The sequence below is a fragment of the Gallus gallus genome, chromosome 1, assembly GCF_016699485.2.
Source record: "Gallus gallus isolate bGalGal1 chromosome 1, bGalGal1.mat.broiler.GRCg7b, whole genome shotgun sequence".
Classification (NCBI taxonomy): domain Eukaryota; kingdom Metazoa; phylum Chordata; class Aves; order Galliformes; family Phasianidae; genus Gallus; species Gallus gallus.
The window spans coordinates 77382536-77394529 of record NC_052532.1 but is presented as its reverse complement, the minus strand read 5'-3'; the positions used below and the strand labels follow the sequence as shown (position 1 = coordinate 77394529).

At 47.4% G+C, this 11994-nt stretch overlaps 1 protein-coding gene across 1 annotated transcript; it reads right to left on the bottom strand.

Annotated features, from left to right (window-relative positions):
• Positions 1–744: 744 nt before the first annotated feature.
• PEX5 (peroxisomal biogenesis factor 5) lies at positions 745–11762 on the bottom strand. Its single transcript, NM_001012818.3, has 16 exons — positions 11723–11762; positions 11185–11375; positions 10739–10774; positions 10420–10552; positions 9677–9811; positions 8455–8560; positions 7247–7337; positions 6789–6905; positions 6302–6394; positions 6005–6124; positions 5309–5452; positions 3280–3350; positions 2898–3113; positions 2591–2756; positions 2247–2404; positions 745–1875 (listed from the first exon to the last, which is right to left on the bottom strand). The coding sequence occupies exons 2-16, from the start codon at positions 11332–11334 to the stop codon at positions 1674–1676; spliced, it is 1938 nt and encodes a 645-aa protein (NP_001012836.2). The 5' UTR covers positions 11335–11375; positions 11723–11762; the 3' UTR covers positions 745–1673.
• Between the last annotated feature and the right edge of the window lie 232 nt (positions 11763–11994).

Sequence of the window (11994 nt, the reverse complement as noted above, 5' to 3'; positions counted from 1 at the left end):
CTGCCCTGACCCAAGTTCAGCACCCTGCACTTGGCCTTACTGAACCTCATTAGGTTTTCATGGGCCCACTTCTCCAGTCTTTCCAGATCCCTCTGGATGGCTTCCCTTCCTTCCAACGTATCGACTGCACTGCTCAGCATGGTGTCATCCACAAATTTGCTGAGGGTGCACTCGATGCCATTGTCTATGTCATTGATGAAGGTGTTAAGAGCACTGGTCTCAAGACCTACCTCTGTGGGAGGCCGCTTGTGACCGGCCTCCACCCTAACACAGAACCAGTGATCACAACCCTTTGGCTGTGTCCAGCCAACCAGTTCATAATCCATCAAACAGTCATTGCTCCAAATCCATACCTCTCTGATTTAGAGAGAAGGACATGGTGAGGGACCATGTCAAAGCATTTGCAGAAGTCCAGGTAGATGACATCTGTCGCCCTTCCCCTATCCACCGATGCCATCACTCCATCATAGAAGGCCACTAGTCTGCTCAGGCACGATCTGCCCTTGGTGAAGCTACAGGAAAGCTCTTCTGCAGACTCACAAAAGGTTCATCGTTTGCTGAAGCCTGAGGCTACAACAAAATGAGGTCCTTAACGCTTCATCTGCATGAGCTATCAATAAAACAAAATCTGGGTGGAAAAGGGAGACAAAGATGCAGATTTATGTTTCACATTCCAGTGTGCCTGTACCTGCAGAGTACTACAGTACCCACCGCATGCAGCTTCAACAGATGCACAGAGAAAGATGTGATTTTGGCAATTTTAATTCTCTCCCCTATTATACAAAATATTTTACAATTAAAAAACATTTTCCCCAACAGAATCATATACAGATATTTATAATGAACAAGATTCAGTTACAGTCAAGATGAGGGACTTCTGCACAAAGTGAAAACAATGACAGACGATCAAGTGAAAATTAAGACTTGACCCTTTCCCCACCGTATTCTGGGCTGGGAGGTTACAGTTAGGCTTTCATTCCTATCACATTGTCTCAAATTTGAACTCTGGGACCTCCTTTTACCCCTACGGTCCACTCATGTCCGTAGCACAAGTACACTACGCTGCTCTCAGAAGATTCCCAAAGAGACACTGAGAAATTATCATCTGACTGTATCATAAATTTAGTACTACCCAAGGAAAAGGGATTGCTGCCCTCAGCTTTCCCCAGCAACCCACATACATACACATACAAGCACATACATGGGGGAAGCATACTCAAATCCAGATATATTTCTTTTTTTTTTTTTTCTCCTCTCCACTGTTTCACTTAACATCAATCCTATCCCACCAAAGCAGCCTGCCTTCTAAACATGTCCAGCAGGTACTCTCTCCAGAATGGCTACAATAAGGTCTCAAAGCCACACTGGGCACCTCTGCAGATGCAATCTGGGAAAGCTTCCCATTTCCCCACTTTGACCATCTGCCTGGCAGCAGAGTGTCAGTCAACCATGGATGCGATAACGTGAACCACTCAGAGATGCTCAGGCCACAAACAACAGGTAGGGGAAGTTGCACGCTTCAGGAGGAGATTAAAAAAGAAAACAAAACGGTTGCCAGTGATCTGCCCTACCAGAGCAAAGGTGTGTGTGAACCCAAGTGAACATTTTCTCCCTAGAGAAGGTCACTGATGGGCTGGGCCAAACCTGCACTCGCAGGGGAGCTGATCCCAGAGTCACTGCTGGAGGCCAAATGCCTGAAGCAGCGTGGGAAGATCATGGGCATCAGCTGCCCCATACAGGTCACTCTGCCCCAGCATGGAGAGGGCCATGCGGAGGGTGCTCCAGATGTTGTCAGACATAGCGCCTTGCTGCCCCCGTGGACCTCGGCTCTTCTGCTGCATGTGCAAAGCCTCTAAGAAGTGCTCCACAGCCTCACTGTCAATACGAGAACACACACATGCTTATTGGAGAAGATGGTACATCTCATATTCCCTCCCCGTTTGCTTCTAACCTGTTAATTCTTCCCCTTTACAACAGTCTCCCCCTCTTCAGCAGATCCTTCCCCACTCCAAAACCACCAGTGATCCCCTTTCCCCCCTTATCAGGAATTCAAGTCCAGATGGCCTCTACCTCAAGTGCATCTGCCTGGCATCTTCTCAGGGCAGAAGCTACGCATTCACTGTCTGCCTATTGCCACCAGAAGGCTGCAGGTAGCACGGCACTGTCCTAGTAACCTGTCGCAGTCTCTCTCCCACACAGATATGCAAACTCATAGGTCACAGCAGATTTGCCCATCCTCTGCTCACCGGTGGGCACCTAAGTTGATGCAGCTGATGCCCAAGTTGTATCGAGACCGGATATATCCTGGCTGGAGCTCCAGTGCCCGCCGATATGCGGCCACAGCTTCCTCACTGCGATTCCCATTGGCCAGAGTGGCACCAAGCTTGTTCCATAGGAGATGGTCCTGGAAAAGGGGACAGAGACAGAAGATTAAGCGAAACTGGCTCTCTTTTTAAGTTCCAAGCCATCCCTTCCTAACCAGTGTGTCTGCCTCGCTCCTCCACTTCAAAAGATGTACCTCTCATACACACAGCACCTCCACCCATAAAACTCTAGGTACCTCCAGCACCCCCACTCTGCCCTTTCTTACATTGGGGCGCACACTAAGTGCGGCACTGAAGCAATCCACAGCCTTCTCGTATTCGCCACTAAGGTTGAAAAGGACACCCAGGCCACACTGAACATCAGGATCAACAGTTGAGGGGTTGCTGCGCACAGCTGCTAAGAACAGCTCTTTGACTTCCACAAAAAGTGAGCTGGAAAAGCATGGAACAAGGACATTTGTATACTGTAGAACAAGCTGACCTTGGGTTGCCCAATCTAACACTCGCCCGACCCAGCCCCAATCCTCCAAGAAGTTTCTCAGCTGAAGGCTAAGATTTGTACCCCCAACTCACTCAGACAGCAGGGACCCTAATACACGCTTGGAAGTCCCAAGGTTTGTCTCTGAGGCATTCTCCTCTGGTGCCTTCTCCAGCAGGTGGGCATAGGCTGGTTTATGGTGTAGCCAGTCCCGCAGGGTTTCACACGCCTGCTTCTGCAAGGACTCATTGGTGAAGCTGACTGCTAAAGCCATAAGTGCTGTGAGGTTACCAGGCTGCAGTTCCAAGCACCTGTAGGTCACAGAAAGAGAAACAACTACCATATTAAATCAAGATTGGACATGCCCAGCTGCAGGTGATAACACAGTCAAGACAGAACACACAACACCAGCCACATGGTCCTTGGGGCATCATGCATAGGATAAAGACCCCTGCTGAGATCTTCTGCAACACTCACCGTCTGAGAGCACTGATTGCCAAGAGTTCCTGTTCATTCTCTGCTTGGGTGGTTCCCAGATATTGCCAGGCCTGAAGGAAATAAAGATGCATGAAGTCAGACTTCCTCAGATCCAGAAAAAAATAAACAGGCACAGGGATCAGATCTGAGAATAAATACACACACACACCTTTGCTTCCTACACACTTCCCTGTCAGGTGCCATTTTGTCAGACTGCCCCTCTGCTGCTATCTGCCACAAGGCTACAAGATGTAACAGAATACTGATGGGAAGGTTCAACCTCTGTCATCCCACCAACATCCACCTCTGATATTACAGGCCAATGTGATAAAATAAGAGGCATTACTTTCAGAGCAGCCCTTATACATTAGCCACAGACACCTATAAATTTACCTGGAAAGATACATAGGCTTTCTGGTTTGTATGCTATCCAGGACAATAAAACTGGAGTTTTGGTTAAAAGAAGTGAATGTGTACCTGGAGAGCTACCATAAAGCAACTGTTTGCAGTTTTACCCTTTTAAGTTGCACAGTCAGCACCATTAGCTTCTAACTGTGGTCAAACTGCAGAGGAAGGAGGGAAAAGCAGATCTCAGGTTTCCTAAAAATAAAATTGTATAGCAACAGCGCTAATAATGAGACCTTCAAGGCAGGCAGCTGAATATACTTGTGCAGAAGCACTGTTATTTTATTGGCTCTTTAATCATCATGACACTAGCACATTAAAAAATTTCCAGGCTGTTGACATATGGAATACTTAAGGCACTAAACCCACAGTAAGTATCCATTCACCTTATGTTGATAACCACGTCCCTTGCCCATAAGTAAGTTGGACTGCTTGCTGGATTTGTCAGCATGAAGTAACTGCTTTTTGAACTTAAGTCACATGAAGTGCAGTGTCATCTGCCTCAAAGAAGGAAGGCATTAGGAGGTGCAGACATACTGCAATTGCCTGCACAAGCCACCACAAGCAACAGCCAGTCTATGTCTACTGCCTCAAATCCCAAATGCCTCACCACATAACTAGCTGCAACATGGAGCTCACCAGTCATAACAGCAGTGTTCTGAGGACAGAAGAGCTGAGATCCAACAAAGCTGTACTTTGAACCAAGTGGAATTTCCTTTGCAGCAAAAAAAAAAGTCCAAGTCTACCATTGTACCATTGGAACTTCACTTCCTGTGCTTTCTGCAGTTACAGCAGAAGAATTCAGATCATTCCTCAACACAGCTAGCCAGAAAGGTTCAAGATTTCTACTCCTAAGGTCTCAGCTGTTATATCTAGCCCACAGCCCAACAGTTTGAGAGACTGTCTGGATCTCAAGGATTACCTCTTGGCCACTTTGAAGCAAGAGTAGATTTTCAGAACATCTGCTTACTTTCCAACTACTATTCAACTACTCTACTTCTGAAGAAAGGTACAGACTAATTCTTAATGCATCCTACAGAAGCTGAAGTTTTATGGAGGAAGCGTTCACTGAATTAGCTGCTGGAACACGTCTCAGCTTAAAAATAATTTTCTGGTCCACAACTTCAAATGAAGCCTGTGGAGACACTCATGCCATCTCTCAATTCTTTTGAGTAACATTTCCTCGCAGATCCAGGTCCTAACCAGAACTTCTAGTTCAGCTAACTGCTAAGAAATTGCTTTTAATATCCATATTAAAAGACTGCCATCATCACTATCACAAACACTTCCAGGCTCATATAGCCAATAAAGATTTCCACAAAAGCAACTTAAGGAAATGAGAGCTCCTTACCTTGGCTTCATGCATGCATTCTTACGATTTTACACAGCTCTGAGCAGAAGACTTTGTGCATCTGACTTTAGCCCTAAACCTTCTGGCCCACCTCCTCCCTGGGATTCAGACACACCAGCTACATATCCAGAGCCACAGACAGGTGAAATCTTTTCATATGTCCTGCATAGCTGATTGAGGTGAGCTTTCTACTCAGACCCTTAACACCTCAAAGATGAAGGATCCAAGGAGAAGGACACCCAGCCAAGGCCTGTTACCATTAGTCTCACTCACCTCCATGTGATCTGGCTTCTGTTGTACTGCAGCCTCAAACAGCAGAACAGCGTTGGGGAGGTCACCTTCCTCCAAGCGCTTTCGCCCTTCTTCAAATGCATCAGGATGATCTCTCATGGGATTATCTTCTTCAAACTGGTAACCCTAGCAGCAGAAACAAGCAGAGGTCTAATGCTAAGTGATGCTAGGTGAAGCACTTTCTATAGGATATCACCATTTGGTCTGTCTGCATCAGAAACACTCAAACCACAGAGCAAGTAGCAACCTCACTCTGTCTACTAGCTTGTAGCAGATTAGAGAAAAGCAGCTCTTCTTTCTGCCTGCTCTATCCTGAAAAATTCCTCTGAACCTTAGACTATATCAGACCTGAGGTAAACTGCAACAGTGATTAAACAGCTGGTGTTTTTAGCTTACCAGCTCTGGGTGGGAGTGGACACTTGCACTCATTGCAAGCAATCCCAGCATTAGCTGGCACTTGGTACTGGACAAGAACTAGAAAGCATTTGCAGATTAGAATAAATGAAAATAGTATTTAACTCCTAGCTAACCTGGAATGAGGGCACACGCAACAGTAACAGCAAAAGAAGAAATCTTAACAGCATCTGAGGATCTATGGAACTCACCTGCAAAGCAGACAACCTGCCAGCTTCCTCAAGGCAGTTCATCACAGTGCTAGGAAACCCTGTCATGTATTACCTTGTCATATGAAGAGGAGCTGAGGTCATCGTAATCAGTAAGCCAAGGATGAGCCTCTGCATCTCTCTTGGCCATCTCCTCCCATTCTGCCTGGAGTTTGTCCCAGAAATCCACATCTGACTGAAGGGAGAACAAAAAGTGACTGGAGTACCTCAACTTTTAATTGAGTTCTACAACCACCACAAAGCATGCCTTCTTAAATGTTTCTAGCCCTCCTCACAACATGCATAGGAGAGTCAACCCTGTCATGGGCTCTCAGATGTTACCCCAGCCCTCCTCCTCCTCCTTCAGCTTTACCTCCACAGCAGTCTTTGCCTGCTCAAATTCCGTATCAAGAGCTGACAAGTTCCCAGATCGCGCAAATTGATCCACCCAGGCATCGGATGACCCCTGGGAGTTTGGAAACAGAAACACACCTTTCTTTTTAGAGTTCGGTAACCTCAGCGCACATCCCCAAAGTGCTGGAGAGTTTGTGATGACCCCTCCTTCCCATCAGCAAGAACTGATGGCCTTGAAAAATGGAGAGGAGTTATTTTGGATACATCTTTTCTCCCAGGTGCTACAGAAGATGAGAACACTGACAGTGTTCAGGTATCTTCCCAGCATCTGGCTAGACTTTGCTCAGATGAGCCCGGCAGTCCCTCCCTTACCTCCCACGGCCTAGTCATTAGTAAGTAAAGCATTGCTGAAATTCAGACTTGCCATTCATTATCCCTTGCTCACAGACTGCGCACTGCCACAAAGACCTTTCCTCCTTCAGTGCACACAGGGCTGGGGCTCCTACCTGCTGCTGCATAAACTCAGTTGCCCATTGCTCTGCCTGATCTTGGTCTCTGTGGGTCACCTGATTAGCTTCGATCGATACCCTCCCATCTCCGATCTGGCGGACAAACTTTAGGAACTGTGGCAAAGAAATGAAACAAGGGTGGAGCTGGGCAGACACTTTGCCAAAAACTCTTCTATCTATGCCCCCCCTTCCTTCTTTGCAGACAGGATTTCTCTCTGCAAAGTGAGCACAGAAGGCCAGAAAAAGCGGGCAGGAAAGCACTTCACCACAGTGTAGTTACAGAAAGATGGAATATTTTGTGGGAACTGAAGGGCTAAACTTCTAGGAAACAGGGAAGAAATGGAAGCATTGGATAGCAGGCTTTTATTCCTTTATTGCCTTCCCCCTTCTTCTCTATCCACCAAACCCTTTAGGCACATTAGATACCTGTCAGCCCCAGACACAGAATTCCTCACCTCAGAACTGTTGAGTTTCGGATCATCCACTTTAGAAAGAAAATCACTAGCAGTTTTCTTAAGGTCATCTTCAGGTTGATATTCCTCATACCTGTTTAAAAGAAGCAGTTAAAGGGAAAGAGGTAGTTTGAAACTAGGCAACAGCAATCTCTTTCATTAACAGTCGACTGAATGGGGCAGACAAGTGTTGAGGGATACAATCCCTCCTAACAGACTCTGGAGTTCAAAGTGATTCAGATGAATAAATTATCTGTAAAAACTCAAAATTACTACTAAGTTAAGTCTGCAGAAGACTGACACAAACATATTATCAAGTATCACAAGTTTGGGCACCACCAATCACAGTCTCATAAAGGAACATCACAGGAACAAAGAAAGTAGGCTGTTTTCATGGAAGAACAACAGCATTTTGAAAAAGCAGCAACTCTGAAAAAGATCAAGGGCTCACCAAAAGCACATCGTTTTGTATGGCTTACAGTGGGATAGAACCAATTCTGGATGTAACCTGTACTGTCAGTGTTGGCAAAGTCATTGGAATAGGAGGCAGTAACATAGTAACTTCAGTATTTACAAAAAGATACCAGAAGAAGCAAAAGCCAGGAGGAAGAAATATCTAAACGTGAATAGTCTGTTTTAGAGAAAGTTCTAAGCAGCTCAAATGCTTGCTTACGTTTTGCTACCTGAAAAACTTGACTACAGTTCGCAAGTACCTATACAGTTCTTCAGCAATAGACTGGTCTTTACTACACAGAAATATTTGAAAATAAATCTGAATGGTTGAATCTAGAAACATGCAAAGGAAAAGCTGGATGCAGTTTGTCAAATAAGGAGAATGAAGTGATGAAAGCTTACAACTACTGGACCTTACAGTTGAGATTTCTAAAACTCAAAAAGCGTTTATTGAGGAGCAGAAAACAAATTCTGCTTGAGTAGGAGTTACTGCAATAACTCCTAAAATCACATTAAGGAGCTTTTCACTACCTATGCAACTATATTAGGCTGCAAGTTCACAGCATTTCTAGGAACTAGAATCTAGAAAAACAGTGATCTCTTAAGCATCATTTTCTCCTTTCTCTAAAACTAAGCTCTGAGAACATCTGCCTAGGTAAGCGATTCAAAAACATTCAAGATGTTTCTCTACCATCTGTCTAACCTTCATCCAAGCAGAAGCCGAGCAGCAATAACTGATGTTGAGACTGGAGACTCACCATTTATCTGCCAATGACTGGTCTTCTGATTCCCCAAGCCACAGTTTCTCCTCTGACTGCTCAAGGTATTCTTCTGCCCATTTGGCAGGAGACACAGACAGTGGATCTGCATAGGACATTTGGACAGAGAAAGAAGAGTGAGATAAGCAGAACATCACTAAGATTAACTTCAGATCTTGCTTTCATTATTTTATATACTGTTACCTAACACATGCAGTAAATACCTCTTCAAAGAGAGATTGTTAATACCCATTTCTTCTAACTGTGCCCTGAACAAAAAATAATAATCAAGCCTTAGGTTCAGACAGAGTATTAATACAACTGCCTCTGTGGTGGCAACATCTTTACATTCTACTTCCACTTCATTATCTAACCAGCTGCTCCATGAGGGATACTATGTAGGTCAAGGAAATCAGCCATGCACTACAAGTCTCTGTCAAGATCACAATTTAGAAAGAACTAGCTCTTCATCGCAACTGTCTCATAGACTTAGGCAAGTGTTGACTTATATTCCCAGGAGTATCAAGACTGCAAATCAACGAATGGAACTACCTGACTTTCTACAGTGGCCACCCCTGGGGAACAGAACAGATCTAGTTAAGTCTTACACATAATTTCCAGGTTAGGTCCTAGATGGTCAAAGGACCATACTCAACACACAGCTCTATACGCAATGCAAGATGGCTTTTCAGATAAACTACCACCTCGTTTAGAACAGAAAGCTTACGCTTTCGTCCAAAAATACTCATTTTGCATTCTTCCAACTTGCGAGAATCCACTTTTCTTCTCAGAAGTTTCCCCTCTCCCTCTTCATCAAATCCGTTCTAAAAAATTGGCCAAGGCACTCTAAACTGCATTTACCTTAGTACCAAAGGAGAACGGAGCGGGAACCGGAGTATACATAAGGAAGAAGCAGCATCAGAGCATCGCCAGAAATTACATCAGTTGAGCCATAACTTTAATAAAAGCAGCTTGAGCAGCCTGCTTCTCCCAAGTTCTCCAAGTAACCCAAACTGAAAATTGATCTTGCACCCAAATAAAAGCTTCCACACCAAACAGTGAGCAATTTAGCTAATCCACCCCAAAGCAGTCTTTTTTTTCCCCCCCTCCTTTTTAAAGCTGCTCCAAAAGCATTACTCCAGTTTTAAACTCACTAACTACACCGCATGCAAGCATGTGACTGGGCAACATCCCAACGAGAACTCCAAAAGGGACACTTCACCTGTCACTTCAGCAATGAATTCCTGTGACCAGTCAGCCTCATTGTAATCTGAAGAGACATCACCAGCGGTATCTGCTGCAGCCAAGAATTCCTGGGTCCAGTTTTCAGACAGTGCGAGGGCTGCCACACCTGGAGCTAGAAGAAAAAAACAAGTGAATGCGAGAGGACTCAAAGGCACCTTCAGGTAGCCATCATCATCTCTGATCAGGTCCTTTCTCTTTATTAGAATAAAATCACCAGAAGATTCTACTTGGAATCTCTGAAGGCTGCAAGTCTTCTAAGAAAAAAAATGACACCGAAGTTAAATCTGATAGCTCGGGGTACTGACCAAGTAGCTTCTGAACTTCTCAAAGTCTGAAGATCCCCCAGAATCCCTAAGCATCTGCTCCAGTGCTGAACCGTCCACCAAGGGAATACATTTCCTTACTCCTCTACCTCTCATTCTCTTGCTGTTTATCAAAGATCCCAGCTATTGCTGCTGAAGACAATTAGATCCACCCCTACTCCCCTGAGACTCCTGTTCTCCAGACTGAACAAGCCTACTTCCTTCAGCTTTTTCTCTTACACCATGTATTCCATCTCCTGATCTCCAGTGGACCTGTTAGAATATGTCAGCGTACTGGGAAGTCCAAAGCTGGAAACAGTGCTCTATGTAACCTTACAACAGAGGGAACCACCTTGTTAAGAGTTTAACCACAATGCCAAGACCTTTTCCAGCATCCACCTACTCCAGCTCCCCTCACCTCGCTGAGGCGCCTGTCGGAAGCTGGACTGTTCAATCTCTTGCATCTCAGCCAACAGGTCATCCATCTTAAAGGTCTGGGGTGCGTGGGACAGTAACGGGGCATTCTGCCCTTGCAGGAACTCTCCGACCAGCTACCAAAGACAGTGAGAAATTAACATTCATCATCTAAAGCATGGAAGACAAACAGGTAGAGCCATGGAGCAGAAGAAAGAAATCAGAATTTTACTCAGCAGAAGAGTAAAATCAGATACAGAGAAAAACAGCAAACTAAGCACTGAAGAGAAAGGTAATAAGGAGATGTATCCATTTGTTCTTACCTCATCTTCAGAAGCTACTCCCAGCGGCTTGGATACCTAGAAGTAACAGTGGGCAATCATCTCAACAGCTTGGGCTACCCACGCAGCACCCCAATCAGCTCACACCCTCCTCTCCCTTCTGGTTAGGCTGACCACATTTTCTTGCATTGGCTGCCCGCATGTGTCCAAGCTATAGGTGCAGGAATACCCTGAACCACGTTGTGCAAACTTCCCACCACCCCCCCCGGGTTAGCCACTGTGTCAGCAAGGCATGCGACTCCCCCCCCCACACACACACACGGGGCATCCTGCCGGCACTCCCACACGCAGCCACTACGAGCAAGATCACGACCCACCACCCTGCTGACAGCCGGGACAGCCCCGCAGCCCCTTTCCCACACCAAACGCCGCAGCCCCACGCCCGCTCCCAGCTGCCCCCAGCGAACGAAGCACCCCTCGACACTCACGGCGGCGGCCCCCGCCGCGCCTGGCGGCCAGCCGAGGGATCCCTGGAGCCCTTCCTGCCGCAGGGCCTTGTCCTGGGTGAAGTGGCCGGCCAGCTTCAGAAGGGGGTTGGAGCCCCCGCACTCCGGCTCCACCAGCTCCCTCATAGCCATGGCGCGAGGCACGGACGGCGCCAGACCCCTCCGGGCTGCACCTGGCCCCGGGGCGACACCGGGCCGACGTCAGGCGGAGCGCCCCGCCGCCCGCTCCGGCAGCCCGCCCGCCCCCCGACCCGGAACCGGCGAGGCCTTTCTGGCCGCCGCCTGGGCAGCGGGACGTCCGTCTGGCAACCTTCGCCTTCCCTGCCCCAACCCACCCGGTGGCACCCCACTCGCCAGCCAGCCAACCAGGCCGCAGGCTGCAGGCCGCGGCCCAGTCTGGCCCCGACCCCGGCCCCACGGCAGCGGTAGCGCGGCAAGACCCCCCCCTCCCGTAAAGCCGCTGGGGTGGGCCAAGCCAAGTCACGAGATCCTCCTCCCCCCCCCCCACTCCACGCCGTACCTGGGGCGCCTGGGTCGCGAGGCTGGCGGGAGGGGGCGGGGCCAGCCTTTAAAGGCACAGGCACCTCGCCAGCACAGCGCCGTGGCCCTTAAAGGGACTGAGCGCTAGCGGCCGCCCGCGCTGCTCTGCCAGCCGGGCGTCTTGGTGCGTGCAGGTACTGCGCAAATATGTACAATTTTATCATATATAATAAAAGCTCCGGCAAGAATATTGTCAACGTGTTGGGTTTATCCAGAACCTGGTGTGTCCTGCTGTGGTAATGGGGTACTCTT

Bases quoted from the DNA above. Each gene is read 5' to 3' on its own strand.
- PEX5 (NM_001012818.3), bottom strand. From the start codon at position 11,334: ATGGCTATGAGGGAGCTGGTGGAGCCGGAGTGCGGGGGCTCCAACCCC. The intron at 10,553-10,738 runs GTAAGAACAAAT...TGTCTTTGGTAG, and splicing joins GAGTAGCTTCTGAAGATGAG to CTGGTCGGAGAGTTCCTGCA. The intron at 3,114-3,279 runs GTGAGTGTTGCA...TGTGACCTACAG, and splicing joins GCAATCAGTGCTCTCAGACG to GTGCTTGGAACTGCAGCCTG.